Raw genomic sequence first — 20,640 nt, forward strand, 5'->3', positions numbered from 1 at the left:
TCCTAAACTTTTCATCACGCTGCTAAAGATACTTTAAAGAAAATATGGTCAATCATTCAGGGAGTACTTACTTTAGTTGCGGTGTTTAGATGCAAATCATTCATTCTAAGATATTTTTACAGAAACCTGAAAAAGATGAACAACTTAGCAGCTAAATATAGTCTAGTCAAAATAAATGATACCTCAACATTTTTCAGAAGTAAACAAAGAGCTTTCTTTTATAAATTGGAACAACATCTTTCAAAATGACACGAATTTCAATGTCTTCCCTCAGAGGACGGCAAACAATCTTTGAATTCTGCAACTTTTCTCAATTCTACGAAAACAAGAGATTTGATTTCAGCAACTTAGCTTACATGTAAATTATGGAAAATGACCGTTTGCTGAAATTATGGAGAAAGAGCTTGCCATGGACTTCAGCAACATCGCTCGAATTATGGCAAGAGAGCTTTCCAGTATTTTTTCTCAAATGTTAAGCAAAAGAGCTTTGAGTTTAGGTAATGTCTCCCAAATTGAAGTAAAAACACACATTTGAATAGTTTTCTAATCGCCTTTTTCTTCATTTACTCCTGAACTGACACGTTCTACAAACGAAAAAAAAGTCTCCTCGCTATAGTTCTCCTAGAAATCAAAAGGAAGCCGGAAGTGATCAATGAAAGAGATTGTGATGAATTAGTAAATCATGAGTGCGGTTACGTTCGAAAATAGTGGAATGAAATTAAAATGAATGTCTAAAACAATCAAACTCTATTAAGCAGCCTCAGCTGACAAGTACACAGCTCTTACTTTTTCAGCAGCGCCCAATAGCTGGCTATGCCTTTGACTGTTGCCCTGTTGCCAATTTTCAGACTGTAAAAGGAAAGGGGGATATACAAAGAAGGGCGACGGTCACTCATCGTTTACAAAACAAGCGAAGAATTTGAAAGCTGACAACATCATTGGCTGAAATTCAATGTGAAATATACAGGAGTGAAGACAAAGATGTACAATGATATTCAGCACATGAAGCAAGAGGAAGACATAATATCTGCGAACGACAATCCTTGAAGATCGATTTTTCTTCTAATATCAAGAAATCACTTTCACGCACCATCATAACCTAACAGGGTGACTCCAAATAAAAGTTTGCACTGGATTTATCGCTGATAGGAAAATATTTGAGCTGCACTATTTTGAAACACCCTGTTGTCACTTATTTATTCCATTTCACTTTACATAGTCAGTTTATCCTCTGTAACTTTGGGCATATCTGGTGGAACACGCCAGCATAATTCAAATAACAGTGAATGTCTGGAAAATGTCCTCAGGGGTACATCTATGGGAATCAATTATAAACTGGGTTTGTCGCTTAAGAAATTTGAATTGAACCAACAAAATGTCGAGCCAAGAGAGAAGTTATTTACAAATTTGCTCACATAACTATAGGGATGGGAAAGTTCTGTAGATCATATCCCAAAGGATAATAACACAGTCATGTTCTAATTTATAGACACAACAACAGGGAAAAGATCTGATTTTATCATTTGTTAGGAGAACCTATTTGCATGCTGACAGCACAGCATATTATTTGACAAGGATGCCTAATTTGCATGCTGACATCAGAGCATATCATTTTACATGGAGGCCTAATTTGCATACTGACAGCAGAGCATATATCATTTGAATCGGAGACCTAATTTGCCTGCTGACAGCAAAGGCTGTTATTTGATTTGAAGGTGTAATTTGCATGCTGACAACAGAGCATATCATTTTACATGGATGCCTAATTTGCATACTGACAACAAAGCTTATAATTTTTTGATACAAAGGTCTGATTTGCATGCTGACAGCAGAGGCTATCATTTGATTTGGAGGCCTAGTTTGCATGCTGACAGCAGAGGCTATCATTTGATTTGGAGGCCTAGTTTGCATGCTGACAGCAGAGGCTATCATTTGATTTGGAGGCCTAGTTTGCATGCTGACAGCAGAGGCTATCATTTGATTTGGAGGCCTAATTTGCATGCTGACCGCAAATGTATCATTTGATTCAGTGGCCTAATTTGCATGCTGACAACAAAGCTTATAACTTGATACAAAGGTCTAATTTGCACGCTGACAGCAGGGGCTTTCATTTGATTTGGAGGCTTAATTTGCATGCTGACAGCAAGTGTTACATTTGAAACAGAGGCCTCATTTGCATGCTGACAGCAGAGCTTATCATGCTCAGCAGTCTCGTTTGAATATTGACCTCTAGTATATGTGTTAGCCTCATGGCACAAAATATGGGGCATACCATGCCTTCCTGACAACATGACAATTAGGCTCAAATGATAAAATCCCAGATACGATCCTGACTCAAGACTCATTTAGAAGTAACCAAATTTCGTCCTGGTTACTTTTGCTAAGCTTATAAGTGCCTATGTGAGAAAGCATCTCCATCAAAGTGTCTGAATGCACACGAAAAAAAAACTTACCCTCCGTTGGCATGACTGGACCAGGAGTACTTGTCCCTCCCGTCCTCCGGGAGGTCACCCACTACGTCACCATTCTCGAGAAGTGAGGCTTTGTCATAGGCCAGTCGTTCCTGAAATGACACCAGATGACTTCTTGATCATTTTGCGATTAATTAGACATAACAGATTTTTAAATGAAGCTAGATATATGTATGTTCCACCTGAAAAATAACGTCTTTGAATCTCGGTCATAACACAGAATATCTCTGGAATAAGTATGCATGTACGCCTTCTTTGAGTGATTTCTTCATGGTATGCTTGAATACGATAACATTCATTGGTTTATAACTCTCAGAATTTTTCTAGTTTTCAAATTTTTCTTCCAACAACCTCAGACTCGAAAGAGTCAAGTCAATAAAACTGCTGATTCGTGACAACAATGTCTGATCTATGAAAAGTGCCTCAAATTAGATGCAACAGCAGAAAAATGTCACATTAAGCACAATAGATTGAGTATCTCAATCACATTGTTCCATGTGATTTTCATGAAAAATGTGCCAACTGGGGAAAATAAGTTGTGATGTTGGTTTATCCAGGCTTGATTATGTTAGGTTTTTTCTTATTGGCACTGGCCAATCTGGTACACTGGTCCCCTGATACTGAGATCGAACTCGATGAATAGGAGTCTAGCTTCACACACACACAACAAAACGAGGCTTGGAGGCAAAACAAGGAAAACTAGGTCAGGAGGCAGCAATGCAAAATGGAATTTGCTGAGCTCAATGGCCATGGTTGTAATGGAAAGACACAACAAGTTATCTTTTATCATTTATACTGGGTAGCACAAAACGAGATTCCAAGATATTTAATTCTTAATTCCATTTTTTCCAAATTGTACCTTTGAGGACAACGACACAACTCGAATGCAGTTATAAGTTTACTTTAACATCCCTTCAAGTGAATTTAGACTTATTCGGAGATTTATACCAAACTTTAATTCAAAGGGCCCCGGAAGAAAGATAAGACACCTCCTGTGACATTTGAAATTGAAACGAAACTAGAGGATGAATGGCATCAATAATCAAATACATTTACAGCAATGGAGGTAACCAAGGCCAAGAAGACATTAGAATCATCACCAAAACACAATCTTGACTTAAACCCTGCGAGCATGAACCATCATCCCCGACCATTAAATGACAGGTTAATTTGATCGCTGGAACTTCTCCCGGGAAGCAGAATGCCTCCATTTCAATTAGAAGAACTATCTTCTAAATTGGTTGTTACCTCTCGTTTCCTCCTGGAATACGCAGTTTTAACCAGGGTTCACCATTAGAAGACTTTTAAATTTAATGAGGCTGGGGAGATAGTGCAAACTAAATTGAAAACTGAGTGGGTAATGGTAGACCCTTTTATAAATGTGATGGTTGGTAAAATTTTAAGGATATCGACTTGGTTGTGGCAGTGTGGGTATGACAATGATAGCACACCAAGCAGCTCAAACCAGGTAAACCCAGGCCTAACAGAGGACAACTTACATCAGCTTTGTCACTTTCCTCCAAGAGTCATCGACCACTATCTCATCATGACAGAACATTTAAAGCTTTGTTACTTTTCTTTCCAAATTAGGCATAATGCACCACAAACAAGATATTTCTGTTTCAGAAACTGGCGATGATCAGATGCGACAAGAGTCTCCCATCTTTGCGATCATCCCAGGTAACTTCACTAAGAACAGGTCATGACTGCAACCAGTGATTGTTAATAGCCCTATAAACAATTTTGGGCAGTTGTAATGTAAGTAGGAGGAAACTGGAGACCCCGGAAGAAACCTACGCTGTCGACAAGAGTCCCATTTCTATCACATGAGTGTCCTGGGACCGACCGGGAATCAAACCTGGGACCTCAGAGGTGAAGGCGCTGATGTTTCCACTGCACCAATATGACTTTTGGTCGCTCATCACAGCATTGATTATCACAGAAACACTCTCATAAACATATCTCGTTTGCCCCTTTGAAGTGGCCTCATTGATCACATGCTTGACAAGATTACACATTCTCACCACGAGTTTTTCCTAAAAGATGAATCATATCTCGTCCCGTTTAATGGCCTTCAGCCTGAATGAGCGAGATATCTCACCGGTGATGAGAATCGTCAAATGGATGTGTTTCTTAGAGGCGTGAGCACTAAGTGTACTCCTAATTCTAACGACACCATCGGAAGGTAATTAGTATGCCTCGTCAAGTGGGTGTCGGTTTTGCTTTCATTGGGAGGGGTGCTTAGTAAACAATGGTAAAAAAAACATCAAGGAGACCAATCCATAAACCGAGACAAGATATAAGTTAAAGCAGACATGCAAGCATAAAACCCCAGTGGCCAAGTTGGAAAACAGGAACCTGACCATCAAACTGCTTTTGCAAGATGATAGACCTTTGTTGACTGTGGTCTCACTTGACTGAACAAACAACAGGTTCATTTTGATGAGACTAGTCACAAAGATGCTCTTGTGAAAAGAGAGGAACAAAATAGTCTTAACAGGTTCAATCCAGGACCTTGTTTGCACTTTATAATTTGGCTGTCGGGAGTTTTATGGCTGCATCTCAGCTTTGATGATGAATTCAAGGATAGTTAGAGTGGGGAGGAAAAGTGCCACGTATTTTCAATCACACAGAAGTCGGATGTTGGACAATACAAAATCCAGTAAAATCCAAATTTTTGGCATAACACGATAGTCAGTTGACTTAATGTCAGATCTAATTATCATCACGTGACATTTAGTCTGATATTTTATCCACAAATGATGGTTAAGCTACAATATTTGGATTATATATTTTAATCTCTACTTGTCATGGAACTTCAAACTTTCAAAAGGATAAGTTGAAGAATTTCTTTCAAATTGCTGAAATTGAAGATATTATCATGGTACTTCATAATAAACCTTACATTCAAACTTGAATTTTTATCTCGATGCATACCTTTGATGGTACTGGTAAGAGTACCGTAACTGGAATCCCAGGATCATAAACTTTTTCCGCCAAGAATTCTCGATCGCATTCACACTCTGAATTTAACATATTCTGCTGAAGCTCTCGCTGAGATAACTCATCACTTAGCCCGGACCAAGTACGGTGAAGCGACATATTTGGCGTCAACAGATTCTGGTCTTGCTGTTGCTGTTGTTCATTTTGCTCTCGGTGTTTTCGGCGGTACGTCGACCGTCTTTTTCTGACGAGCGGGTGAAGCCATGGAAGGCATGGCAGCCAATGACTGTTACTACTATAAGTGATACCCATTGTCGAAACGTCAAACTATCACGTAAGATAATATCAGAACACTTCTCAAACCACTTTATCACAGTTTCTGCCGAGGTAGTCAGCATGTACTTAAGAATAAGTTCAGTTAAATTCTAGAAAGGCTTCAGTCCGTGTGCAATTCTATCACAGAAATCTCTACACAAAATAGTCCTCTTCGTGGACACTCAACCTTTAACAAATAGTTACAAAATATATCTATTTCCCAGTTTCTACACACACAAATTTCTTCGAAATTTTTACAACTGCATGTCTGTTTCCTCAAAGCACCTCAGATCTCGTCCTCAAAGGATATCATGTTATTTACACTTTGTGCTACACCGCTACAGTTTGTGACATCATTAGAATTACGCCCTCACACTTTCATTAGGAAACACGATCGCATATCACAGTATATCCACGCATGCAAGTTTGAAAGCTATCTCAAAAGAGTTAATGTCATGCACAGTGGCATCGCATGTTACAACAAATACTCTGATAAGTAAAGTTAGCTCCCAGAAGGTAATCCAAGAGTAGCTTCAAACTTAAGCATTCTACAGGAGCATTTTTTAAAAGCCAAGCATCACAATATATCAACTCCTGCCGATAAACGGCTACTAAGTTCAAAGCGAATTCCTTTCTATTTTGTCATCCGAATCCCTTATTGTCAATCTAAGACATTTTTTTAACAGCTGATTCCTTATTGTACGACAGTACAGTTGATAGATCTAACCTGGATCACATATGACAGTTCAAAGGATTGTAGCACAGCATTAACGCTATTCCATCACCCAAAGATTGTTTGCAATGCCCTGCAACAAGAATCGGTGACTGCAGGACCTGTAACCAATATCGAACACAGTGATAACCGGCTTTACCCGCAGACAAGAGACCTTTTTGTCACACATTGCAGCAATTATTGTCGCAGGTCACAATGATTTGAACCATTGTTTCAGGCGGAGCGCCAAGTCATAATCCGTGAATTCAACACATCATGAGCACATGCTGGAAAAAAACAAATTGTCGATTTCTGCACAACCCGTTTGTTTGCACAGTTCTGAGCAATACGCAACGATCCTTTATCAAAACATGATCCAGCAGGAGAATTCAGAAACGGCTTTGATGATATAGATCTGAAGTCAGAAAAATGTCAACACGTCAAAAGACAAGGCAGAAAATCCAGTAATCCAGATATTGCACATGATTTCCTTTGCTAAATCGTGTTTCAATGATATTGCAACCCATTGACTGTCAGGCGATAATGATTCCTCTATTCAAGACTACCAGACTCTAATCTATTTGCCAGTACCTATAAACTCCCAAGGGCTTTATCAGCTCAGGGGAATTTGTTTTCCAAGGCAGACGCACTCAACCCATGTCATGATAACATTCAGATACAACTAGGGAAATCCAAAGAAATAAAGATGTGACTTGGAGAACCAATTTCAATTCAGTAACTTCCTTCTATGTCTTGACAATCGGACCCAATGGGGTGATATGAATAAAGTCTAGCAAATGCTTTTACTTCAATTTTGTACAGAAAGGCCTAGTGTATATGTACATGAAGTTTTAGATAAAAGCATTTGCTAGTCTTTATTCATATCATTGGGTGATATGAATAAAGACTAGCAAATGCTTTTACTCCGGTTTTGTACAGGAAGGCCTAGTGTAAATGTACATGGAGATTTAGATAAAAGCATTTGCTAGTCTTTATTCATATCACCCAATGTGTTTCTATCATCAGACACTACCTATGTCATGATGACAGGGATACTACTCAATCAAGATGTGACTTGGAGAACCAATTTCTATTCAGTAACTTCCTAAACATCCTGACAATCAGATCAACTGAATGATGAGAAGTTAAGACAATCAACAAACACGACTCAGTACACAGCCTGAATTTCTAACACTCTGGACTAGAATGACATCCAAATGATGTCACAGTGACGTTTGACAGGACACGAAGAGGGCTGAAAACCAGATATTTGGAAATGGGAGTGAACTGCCAGGCACATACTGTAAATCAAAATACAATCAGTGACATCTGAATTAAAGGAAATTCCCACAAGTGTTTGGCCAGAGTCTGTTCACACACATACATCAATGACTACAAGTAATAGAGGACAATACTAATATCCGGGTGACAATCAACCATTTCCTAACAAATTAGATGAGATGCCAGTGTACATCTGTAGGGCAGTCCAAAATCTCTGGAGATGTGTGCTTTATTTCACAATATAAAGTAAGGGAAGGTAATTATATCCCCTACGGGTAACAGAACTTCACCACCATCACAACCAGTTGCGAAACTTCAGAGCCTAGTGGTTAAAGATTGCCAGAGAATCCAAAATTGTATCTCTGGATACTATAGTGTGGCTTTCAAGGACATGAATTCCTTTCTCTTAACAAAACCACATATGATGGTTTGTCTCATTTGACTAAAAGGTGTGGTCCCGTGTACCCGAGTGCCTCTGCCAAGCCAGGGTAAGTAAAAGAGCCCACAAAGGTGGACAGTAGCCTAAAGTGGACTCCATACCTCCGGCAAAAGTCCAATTAAGCTATGAGCCAAGTCGTTAATGATAATGACGATAAAAGTTTCGAAAAAATTGTCGGTCCGACAGTCATTTCCTGCCAACAATAGAAATTGATATAATAGTCTTCAAGATAATTGGCCGATTCCCTACGCTAACAGCATGAATAATTAACAACAAGCTCCACCTGTAGCAACAAGTCGATACCAGGCCACCGAGTACGATGAAATGTTATGGAGTACAACAAACTTTATAGATTTTGCAGTGTCGTGTCTGTTCACCCAATACTCAATCCTTCATCAGCAAAGTGCCAAATCAACCATTGTTACTGAAGCTGTCACTTTCTTGTTATCATAGACAAGTTTTATACATCTTTGACTGTTTTTTTCACAATATGACACAAAGCAGTCATAGATAGCATTCTTTTCTTGTCTGATACCAGAAATATCTTTTTTATTTTGCCGTATATCATTTTTCCGATACTGATATCCCTAAACATTGCGACATCTAAGCATAACTTCCTTTGAGGAAGTTACTTGGGACTCTTAATAAGTAACCCTACAAAGGAGGAATATGCCCTCAGCCATCCTCATGCACATTGCACTGGATTTATCACATTAGGAAAGGCCTTTGAGGCCCCAATTGTATTACTTTCGTCTGCTGTCCAACCAGGCTTGCAAGGCCAAAAAAGCCTTCTCGATTCAAGAGCGAACACTTCAGCCTTAAACGGGCGCTAATCGGCTGTGTACACATTTATGACAAATGGTGAGGCGAGGACATTAGGTTGATGTTGTATTAGTGGTATCGGATGGAGAGTTGGCCGACACTCAATACAGCGCCAACTTGATCACACAATGACGAAGAAGACAAGAAATTGTGTTCAGCACCGGGGAACTGCGTAGGTATACAGGAGGGTGGCTTTTCTTCAAATATGACAAAGCAAAACACCGGTACTTTTGCAGTATTTGTCAATTTTCAGAAAGTAAACTCAAGAGGTGACGTCTTTCGAGGAGTGGAGACAAGACTTAAAGCAAGTCTAGGCAAAGCCTCAAGCACATTCTGTCCACAGACAACTTCCTGCTCAAACCAAAATGTCGCCAAAAGACCGTCATTACGATATGTTAGCTTATAATTAGAAACAGGTTTGGTAAAAATCTACCCACTTACGACCACTGCTCCGAGCAGAAATTGTTATGCTTGACAGACACGTCCACCCACTCATCCACCCATGCATTAGTAACCCAAAGCTAAAATTAGCCAAGATCTAATGTTTTTTTGTCATAACGGCAAAATATTCTTTCCACAATCACCTCGCCTAACCAAGCTTGCAACCTACCAAGCAACAGGGACATCAAGCATCGCGAGCATTGCAAGAGACTGATGATGCACACATGGCCAAGCTGGCAATATCCAGGATGACCCTCATGGATTTGAATATTGTGTTTTTCAAAACCAGCAGCCAATAATTGCTGCCTATAATTTACATCTGGACCAAAGATTTCCCAATGGAGAAGGATGCTGGTGTGATTCCCTCCCTCCTCCTCCAATAGAAAGTAACTGACAGCGGATTGCCTTGGAGCAAACCCTCAAAATCATACATTTTGTATCATTACGAAGAAATCCAATTCAATCTGCGATAAATTTTTAAAACAAGATGTTACGGCACATAATAAAATTTAATGATAACGATACGAAAAGCTTAATCAGTGATATGCTAATTAAGCCAGTTATCTCATGCAATTTTCTGACTGATTTCTCAACTAAATATCTTAACTTCTTGAAAACTCATAAGCCAAATCAAGAGCAGAGGCCTGAACAGGGTGTGCTGAAATTCATGTTGAAGATATAACAGTGAAATGAAAAGTAAAGCAATCTCACAATCGTACATCGGCGATAAAGTTATCATAGGTATCTGATGTACTCCAAATAGAAGCCAATGAAAAGCTTTCAATGATAAAGATGGAATAAAAAGATTGCTAAGATTGGATTGCCTTAAGATGTGATGATTGCATCTGAGAAATACGAGTCTTTTGCCAGTATCTGAAGAAACCATACACTGCTTATTAACTCTAACTGGGTCTCGGAATTGGACATGCCAATGATAGCCAAGCTTTTTTCTTGAGGATGAGATGCAAATGAAGCAATGTGGTCAAAGTTTGGGAACATTTGACATTTCTGTCAATGCTACCATCAAGGACAGTATGGAAGCTTGCAGAAGTACCAAAAAATGCAAGACGGGTTTAAATTGTCATGATGTAGTTAGCCAGTTTTTGACTTGACTGACCATCATCAGCAAAGCTCAATTTCATTGTGTGTCTCTGAGAGCATCTCCTGTCCTCTATTTCAATGATATAATAAATCAATGGTATAACAAAATTCACTTGTTGACAACTACCATCATGAGGATCTTTTACGACCCAAAATGATGGAATAGTACATTTAATTCCCAGTCTCAAGTGCACAATTAATGGAGCGATTCTAATGGCTGTCTGCATTATATCCAGATAATTTGATATCAAAGTGATTTGGAACCACTGGTCAACAGCGGAGCCAATCCCAGAAGCAACATCAGGATAGGAAATACAGAAAAATGACAAGTTGCTGAAATTACTGTCAAATATTTGACCCATCATGGAGAAAGCTATTTCTGCATGGGACTTGCAAGATTGGCTGATTGCCTGCACCTATGAAGACAATCAAGGTATAGGCTGTGGTCATGGCCATCCTTTTCCTATAGGAAGGAACGTTTATAAAGTGTTGATGGTCTTGGTCAGTTCTTGTCCATCAATAAAAGTTTGTGCCTACAAGGGAAGCATGGTTGCACACTGACACAAGTCCTGAAGGTCTTCTTCCCAAAGGCCATCCGGGAATGGAACCTGCTACCGGAGGATGCTGTCAACTGCATCTCATTCCATGCAGCAGTTGCAGCCCGCCAAGCACCAGTCCCGTGCATGCAACATTGCAAGAAATAGCAAGAAATAAGAAATGTACATTGACACAAAACTTTCCACGAGCACCTTCTGCTTGTCAGTTACCAGTGTACACCACACCAATTTCATCACCGACCAAACCTTTAAGACCTCAACATGCTGAGACGTATATATTTATAACATTTTTGTAAACATCCGAACAATGATGAGAGAAACTTATATACGGAGAAAAAGAAGAAGAAGAGATTGCAAAATCCCTTGAGTAAGAACTAAATCCTGTTATTCAGGTTGGTTATTGAGACAAGATGCAATACATATTGGAATCATGCATCAGTTATTTCCAATAATTCCAATACAAAGGCTCAGGCAAACCAATAGAAACTGCCAGTAGGTTTATCTTCATAAAAGAAACATATTCAATAGGATTTTGCTAGAGATGGTCCCTGCTGGTGTATGACAACATCAGGATCAAAGGACACCGCCAAAGATAAGGCTATGTACAGATATGTTCAATACATTCCCAACAAACGCTCAAAAAGAAAATCATTGACGAAGATACGAAACACTGCTTGGGAAAAAGTATGTCTTTGTGTTGGTTTTCTCTCAGTAAATACCTTTAAGCTTGGCAAAACACGACCCCACTTTTTCACAGAGGGAGATTTGAACGTAAGATGTATTGATCACACATTGCTCAGGTCACATGATCATAATTCGAGCAATCGAGCAAATGCATGATTCTTGTTTAAGCCGAAATCAACCTCGGGCCTTGCAGTTGCCAGTTTTTATGAGCAGCAACCCCTGTCAACAATTGCGGGGTGGCATGCTGGTAAGAGTGAAGGACTTCTGACCGAAAGGTTGTGGGTTCAGATCCTCTCTGAGCCACTTTGTTCTTTCTGTTAGAGTTCGATGGTTCTTTAAGTAGCTGCTCCTTAACATCCTCCAGAGCACTCAGAGATGCCGGAAGCACTTTGAGCAAAGAAAAGCCCCATAGAAATGTCCAAATTTAATGCTTTATTTTCAAAAAAACTCTTCTTGTGAACAGAATTATGCAAGAAGACCCCTCTCCATCATCTCTCAACGGCTTTACCAAGAACATGAAAAAGATGCTAAGCTCTTAGCTCAGCTTCCTTCTCCTGGTAAGCTGCTTATTATGAGGGAGATGTCTCGTTAGTTTTACTCAGCACTACTCACCGTTTCGGGTTACTCCACCCTCCTAATAATCTGCCGCTTTGTTGACTAGTGCTGTAATGATATCATGGCATTGTTTGTTGTGTCATGTGAGATGTTAGTTAATAGATTTTTAGTGACACGGTCACTTGATAAAAGCGATATTTACTCTCAAGCAGTGCAAACGCATAGAATGAGACTGCATCACTTTTTTGTCCATTTCACGTCACAAATGACAACACAGACAAAGTATGTAGGCTATTTTGTCTTGTTCCGACAACAAAGATGCACGGCTTGAAGCAGACGACATTTATATTGGGCAGGCCTTTGTAATAATATACCAGGAGATAGAAAATATTCGCAAATATCTGAAAGTGATGTACTTGCTTTGTACGAAAGCATGCACAACTTTCAAGGATGTACTGTAGTAAGATTAGCAAGACAGCCAGCTACTTCAAGAACCTTTCTTAATAGAGAAACACTCCCAGTCCATTCTGTTGTAATAATTTTGACATTTTCTCAACTTTTTCTCGTAACTTTATCCAATAAAGAGCACATGCATGTACATGGTGCAGCCACTGACCATGTATGATTCTGATGCCCCCCCCCGCACCATCATAACAATAATTGAAAATGTTGCCTGCTGAAATGAGCTTGTTCGTTGAATACGGAATGACCTTCCATTGCCAACGGCTTATTGTCACCGTAACGTAGCCGAGGTGGTCAACATCACATTGGCATGATTGATAGATCGATAACCCTGAAAGGTTTGATAGCTGTATCATGTCCAACGGTGCCAGATCACATCATAAGGTAAAATTATACGAATCCACTGGACCAAGTATATCATTTCAACATGTTTTTACTGATTGGCACATTTCCCAATGTGTGTATGGGAAAGTGACATAATGCACTGGGCAAAATAAACCCTGTATCCCCCCCCCACCCCCAATATGGCAGTACTCTCCACAAGGCCTTTGGTCAGAACAGCCCACCCTACCTTGGCTGCTTACCACCCTACCTTGGAAAAGCACCCTACCTTTCTCTAGAATTTTGTGAAGGGTCTCTATTGGGCTATCCCACCTTAATTGCTGGCCTTCCTTGTGTGGCACACTGGCAAAACTGTAAGGCAAGGGTAGCACCCTACCTAGAGAAAAGCCTGAGGAGAACTCTGATAACGGGTCACCATTAACATTTTCTAATCGTCAACTTTCTCTCAAACAGAAAAATATGCAGGCAACAATACTGTTGGTGTGACTGTCTCTCAGTGCAGTCTGGGATGCGCTTGACGATATGAGAATCAACGGATCCAAAATGGTGACCAGTGTTAACAGTCACGGAATGATGTAGTTACGCCACTGTACATGAGTCTAAGGGGACCAAGATGGGGAGAAGATTGATGGATATATGGGATACGTTTCATTACAATGATCATATCTTATCATGCATATTCGCAGATAATCACTGGATGACTGAGCACTCACAGACCCAAATTGAGACAGATCTTACCCGTCAAATAGACTTAATGCCATATTTGTCTCGGAGGGTGCTCGGTGAAAATTACCGTGGAATACAGACAGGGCCATTGAAACTATGTGACAGTCAAGAACAACTGGGTCAAGGTCTTAAAGAGTTGGGGATTTTCATATCTATTCAGGAATAACTATATACAATCTAAAGTCACAGCATCGAAAAGTTCTAAAAACGTTCTCTCCAATGACAGCCGGATGCAATAGACAATCAATCAGGGAGTCCATCCTTCATTGATGAAGCAGTATATGTTGTCCATCAATGCAAAAACTGTAACAATTGTAAAATGATGTATATTTTGCCAAGTGTCAGCATGGCTAGATCTATTTATTTCAGTGGAACTCCCTGGTCTAGCAATGCTGCAGTATCTCCATGACATAGTCGAATGGGGTGTTTCAAGGGGGTTGATACCCAAATTGGCGGCAAGTCACCATTCGGGGTCCTTGTTTGCTGAAAACTGCAGTGGCGCACTACTAGCTGTATGAGGTGTCGACTCACAGAGATATCAGAGAGATTTTTCTCACAGCACCCAATATGACCACTCCCCAACCAGCAATATTGAGCGAGCAACATGAATAAGTGGCTTCACAGTGGCTGCATAGAGCACACAATAAATGCTGAATTAGTTTTTGGTTGATAACCAAGAATGGTCCATTGCCCTCTGCATATAATTTAAAAGTTGTCAAAACATTCCCTAATGCTGTTTTTTCAAATGTTTGAGAGCATTTCCGGTATGACATGTTGGCTTCCCATGGCTCAAAATATAATCAATCCAACTATAGTCAATGCAGATTTATCAATGTAATAGTTTTCATATATGCAAAGGATTAACTCGATCGATTTTTAAATTTGGGTTATTCGGTACACGTATCCTTCCAAAAGTGTATGTTGCACAAGCAAGCAATGTAGGGCAACAGCTGGTAGACATGGAAGGTCGTTTGACCTCTGTGACCTTGAAAAGTGGGTCGAATCAGTTGACATGTGATTAAGCCTAATTTGATACACCCACCATAAAGATTTGAAAGCAAACTTGAAAGTAATCCGACCAGTAGTTTGTGATCCAAAGCCCCAAGTGATGTGGAGAAAGTATTTACAAATGCACTATAGCCTTTACAATAAGATGACATATGTAATAGACAAACCAGTAAATCTTTCCCAACGTAACTCAAAATTAATAATGCACTACACTGTAATTCAAATCAGGCTTTGTAACCGGTGTTTCTGACATCTCACTCGATCGAAATTGTACCCCAGGGGTATAGAATCAGTCACAGACTGAAGACCATTACTCTCCCATTGACTGGTGTGTGGAGAAGATTCTGAGACTGGGGATGTGGCTCCAATGGATACCAAATCTAATAAGAAAAGTAATAGCAAATGTGAATAGTCTAGACTTGTGAAGACAGATAATAGACTTTGAACTGGAAAACCCAAATGAAGTAGCATTATCCACCAGAATAAAACTTGAGGAAAATCTGCTCAGACCAAAATTTGCATAAATCAGAGTACCACTCTATCCAGTCATCTCTTTGCATAAAACAATAGTCACGAATCAGTGTCACCTCTTTTCATGTGACCAACAACTACCTGTTTACGACCACAAAGTCACTTCAGTCCAGCCACAGCGGACCCTCTAACGAGCCAATCACTACGCCGGACCGTCTAAACACAACAATATTATTCCTGCTTTCATTCACCATCACAGCAGCCACATGCAGTTTCATTAATGACATTGATTGCAATACCCTTGGTTGTTTTTGCACTGATTCTGGCTAAGCCGGGGCGAATGAGAATCATTCTCACTATTGCATTGAAAGATCCAGGCAAATCGACTCTCGAGCTAAGCCACTGTTGATTGGGATACCCAGTCCCTTGTTTACCCTTCATAGTTTCTGAGTCATTATTGATGGCTCATGAGATACTTTTTCATGATTGCATTGAATGATGATGGCAATCCAGTGAACCAGCTCAGAAGCTCAGCCAGCTTAACTGCATCACCATTGTTCACAGATAGCCCTTTTTGTGCTGTTGATCTAGGCCATCACTGCCGATGATAGATAGATTTCTTTCAATCAGACTGACGGATCAAGTCAAAGAAGTTTCTGAGCTGAGGCATAGTTGTTTGAAGACACCGAGCTTTGGAGCCTGGTGATGTATCATAATTGCTAAGGCATAGGAAAATGTCTAGGCCGGATGTTCGAGAGACCTTTTTTAGGAACTTTTATTAAAAGGGAACGACCCATTGCATGATGCAATTTGTGATGAGTAAAAGACACAAAATGGCTCAAAGTGAGTTGAAGTAACTTAGGAGACAAGAGTGAATCCAAGAGTGTGAAAAAAATAGGATGCATCAGAGAAAGAGATTCTTTATCAAGATTTTGCCATAAGAGGGGAGCACCCATTGAATCATCCCTGGGAACCATGACTGAGTCTGGTAATCTGAAATGTCCTGGAACTAGGCAAGACATGTTTGTATTTTTTGGCATTTACAGACCATAGTCAATGATAGCCTGGCTGACTAGAAGTAGCAAATCATGTAACATACTCCAATATAGCAGGCCTTTGGATATAATATACACTCAAACAAAGCCGTGCTGAAATTTGATGTCACACACGAGCATGTGCCAATCACAAAGTCATGCCCAATTAACAGAACCCTGAACTCCGATTGAGTGTATTAATTTAGGACGGATACAAAAAGCTTCTGTGGGAGGATATCATATTATGAAAACTCGGCATAACTAATATGACAAACTCGTTAATTCTGTTGATTCAACCGTTCACAGAACCAGTTGGTCTCAAAGCGTAATGCAACATTTATTTCCATAGTTCATTTTGTGACAAAAAATTACTTCACGTGGAGAGACATTCCCACACTTTAGTTACATTTATGTATTCATATCAATTTTGCTTTTATGCAAACACGAGGCAATTTAACTAGAAGCCGCACCTTGTTTTAAATGACGAAGCAAGGTGTATAATTTCATGTGAAAATCATCAGTTTGCCCAACAAAGTCTTGGCAGAATTGGACCAAAACTTCTTTTGCTTTTTTTTTCGTTGAACATGCACTGGGTCCTACATTTCCTGTCCTTTGACCCGATAAGCCTGATTTGTGTACCGAGACGATATGTGATGCCAGGGATGGCCGATCTATGATGCCAGGGATGGCCGATCGTCTAGCCTGAAGCAAGTCCCAGTGTAATTATATTGTTAATAGAAAATCAGTACCCAGATCAATAGGCCTCTCTCATGGGAATAATCTAATGGTATCTTCCGGAGAACAACCTCTCAGGTGTGATGGCCCGGATGCATATCTGATCCAAACAGATTAACGGGGAGTCTGCCTACTCAGTTGGAGAAACGATTTCCTAACTGTACACAGGGAGGGGGAGTGATCTGGTGATTGGCGGAAATTTAAGTCTTGAAACAACGGGTAATTGAGCAATGCAATAAAATTGGGCATTGCCCCTCCCCCTGAAGCAAGAGCAAGATGCATCAAACTGACAGTCTTATGACAGCTGCCGTCCATATACTGCATGAAAGCTTCAGCTAAAACAGCCGAGATCTATCTTTACACTTTCCAAGATTCTGACAGATTAGAACCGATTTTAAATGTCATCTTCAATCATGCATTTTGTCTGAAGTCCAATACGGCTGCCAATTTCAAAATTGCCATTCAATGACAGCAGTCACAAATCAAATGATTTATGAAACAAGCCATTGTGGCATGGATTAGTCTGTAGGAAAAGTGATATAAATATTACATCAAAGGAGACAATTAGCTGATGACAAGGGTATCAAGTTGTAAGATGATCAATGTTATTACCAGGGGAAGCTAAGTACGATTCGATTTGCGTATACAGCGTATTGATGATGAGCTTAAAAGTTCTGCCGAGACAGAAATCTAATGGTACATGTACCGATATCTCGGCCGGATTTGGAATTTTTTTGACATTGTTATGGAAACACTGAAATTTCACCATTTTTCCAGGGATGACAACCCATGAGACATGGACACATGGAACGCGTTGCAACACCTGAATCAATCCTACCCAGACCACACTCTTCATCAACCAACACTATCGATATCTATTATCCCAATGCTATCGATGACATTTCAACCAAGAACATACGCAGATTGACAAATATATGAGAAATTTGATATATTTTAATATAAAAAATGCGCCAAAATCCTAATTCTATGTATCTGTGAGAGATTCCTAGAGTGATTTTTTAGCACTTTTCTATCAGCCAACACGTAGCAGTGATAATCCTTGCAGAATCATTCACATTCCAGTAATGAACGATTTAAATTTAATTTCCGTCGCATCAAAATTTTCATCCAAATGAACTATTAAGACCATCTACGGTTTTAATGTCCCCAAGAAATTAAACTTCCTGAGATCGAAATCCTTTTCTTCCATTAAGAAATGAACCTTGTCTTCCATCCAGAAATGATAAAAATCCTTCATTGAATCGATCACTAAATTTGACACACTCAATTATAATTCACTTAACGACTATCGAATATCCTATATCCGTTCGTCCAATCCTGTCACCTCGGCTCGTCAACACTAATCAGTGGTTAAAGAATTGAACAGTTTCTCCCAAAGCAGCCATCATTAGTCGATCAATAGTCAACCATATGGCTTGGTAGAAAACAAGAACCGGTCTACCTGTTGGCTCCCGGGTTGATGTGCTATTCCCAATCAATGTTTGCTGTTCTTGGCATTGCGCACACCTGCTACGCGACAGGGGATTATATATCACAAAGTTATTGGAGACAATTTCCCAGATTACTTATCACAGAATGGAGTCAATTTTCCAGATTATTTATCACAGAGTTATTGGAGACAATTTCCCAGATTATTTCTTTCTCAAACTCAAGCAATTAACTACAGAAGGGATTATTTCCTGAGGTCCATCAACAAAGTTTGCCTGGACAGTCACAATAAGGGGAATCGAACATATACAATATAGGAGGAGACCTACAGAGCTGTTGGAGGTACTCTGCACCAAATAAATTGTGGCACATGAGACAGGATCTCCCAGACAGGGCCAACAATTAGAAGCTGTCACGAGACAAGAATAGAATGAATTGACAAAGCAGCATGATGTCTGTCATGTATCGGCAGTCTGATCCGCCGTCCATCGTGTCCGCTGACCACCATAATTGCATTCATGTATGCCGATAATTGGCTAGATATCAGACATACTTGCCGATAACTGGCTTGATTACTAACATAACACATGTCCAACTTGGCCGATATCATGATCAGCATTCTCTTCCTCATCATACATAGAAAGTAGAGGACAATCTGAGTCAGTCCCATAATGACAGGACCGGCTAGAATCTGGAGTCACACTTCGTGCTTGGAGATAGTCAGGGTTGGATCCAGGAGCCAGAAACAGAGGGGGCGTGTGCACTCATTTGAATTCCTGGTGTGTTCCAAAATTTCATAGATTTTCATGAAATAGGAGGCCCCCACACCCCTTGGATCTGCACCTGATAGTAGAGCCACCAATCAGCAACATTGTGTAAATTAACCTCCAGCCTATAGTCTCACTTTAAGACAACAAAGGATAGGGCTTCAAATTGCCCCACTGCTGTACGCCAACTCTCTTGTAGCCGAACCTTTCCTTAGGAAAAGGCTTCTCATTTCTGGGCTGTTTCCCGGCATAATCCACCCAAGAATCAACCATCAGCAACTTTCAATCTTCTGCTGACGGAATTGATCCAGACGTGCAATGAAGTGATGCAGAGGCTGCCAAGACCAATATGTTTCAATCGTTCTTGAAGGAGCAACCGTCTGACAACAAACGTTATCTCAATTTAACGCCAGCCTACATGAAGTCAGTCAGAATCATCCATGTCGACTGCCAAAATTGGATGGACAGGTGGTTTGTCAAGGAAGATAGATATGGGAGTGGGCTGTCAGAGTTGTGCAGTTGAAACACTGGTGCCTGTCACCCCCGAGGTCAGGTACAGGAAGAACCGTAACCATAGAAATTTAAACCCAAGGCTATCCAACCTGATCAAAGGACTCATGAGCACCAGCATAAACAACTTTCATTGCAACTGCAATCTACTTCATCTGCCTCTTCCATATCTACAACATCCAAGATAGATCACTTATTGGTATTATCAGTGCCTGGCAGATCAAGGGGTCGATTTGTGATCGGATTCCAAGATACCTCAGCATCTCAGAAGTATGCAACACGGACAAGTTTGCGATGAGATCCATGTTCTTGATTGGATTCCTATAGCAATGTGTCACAAAATATCATTGCAAAATTCCTGTTGATTGTCATCAGACATTTATTGGACATTATTAGACATCATAACATTATTGAGGAGAAAAATGATTTTCTTCACCTTGGGTCAAGGTCGCACGGTTGAACTCAGTTCACTGCGAAAATCGTAACAGAACCTACAGTCCAAGTCACAACTGACACTGCTAAAGCCCTGATTTAAAGTGCTTTTCTCTGTCAATTTGCTCTTGGCCTAATGTTAAAGGATTAGCTACATGTGGCAAGGAAAGTACCCTCTTCTTCTTCAGCGTTCGCTCTGCACTTGGAGGTGATTTTCTCTGGGGAGTATTCCTCCTCCAAGGTGGGATAAGGGGAAATGACTAACACCAATCACTAAAGTAGAGTTCTAGAGCGGGAGAAAGGGAGCCAGCTGACGATGCACACTGACTGGATAGTCCAACAAAGCTTGGAGGATTCCCCACACTCTGCTGGCTAGATCAATC

The 20,640-nt window shown here is 40.2% G+C and overlaps 2 protein-coding genes across 2 annotated transcripts in view; one reads left to right on the forward strand and one right to left on the reverse strand.

Moving 5' to 3' along the window:
- Positions 1–20,640, forward strand: part of LOC135482724 (integrator complex subunit 3-like) — a 414,475-nt gene that overhangs the window by 142,850 nt on the left and 250,985 nt on the right. The gene's annotated exons all lie outside the window — the stretch shown is intronic.
- LOC135482719 (protein unc-13 homolog B-like) overlaps positions 1–20,640 on the reverse strand; it is a 220,494-nt gene that overhangs the window by 107,111 nt on the left and 92,743 nt on the right. Inside the window, exons 13-14 of the mRNA XM_064763021.1 lie at positions 2,454–2,563; positions 787–849 (exon numbers count right to left, since the gene is read on the reverse strand). Of these exons, the coding sequence (XP_064619091.1) occupies positions 787–849; positions 2,454–2,563 (173 nt within the window). The remainder of the gene's footprint in view (positions 1–786; positions 850–2,453; positions 2,564–20,640) is intronic.

Source organism: Lineus longissimus, chromosome 2 (genome assembly GCF_910592395.1).
Source record: "Lineus longissimus chromosome 2, tnLinLong1.2, whole genome shotgun sequence".
NCBI classification, from domain to species: Eukaryota; Metazoa; Nemertea; class Pilidiophora; order Heteronemertea; family Lineidae; genus Lineus; species Lineus longissimus.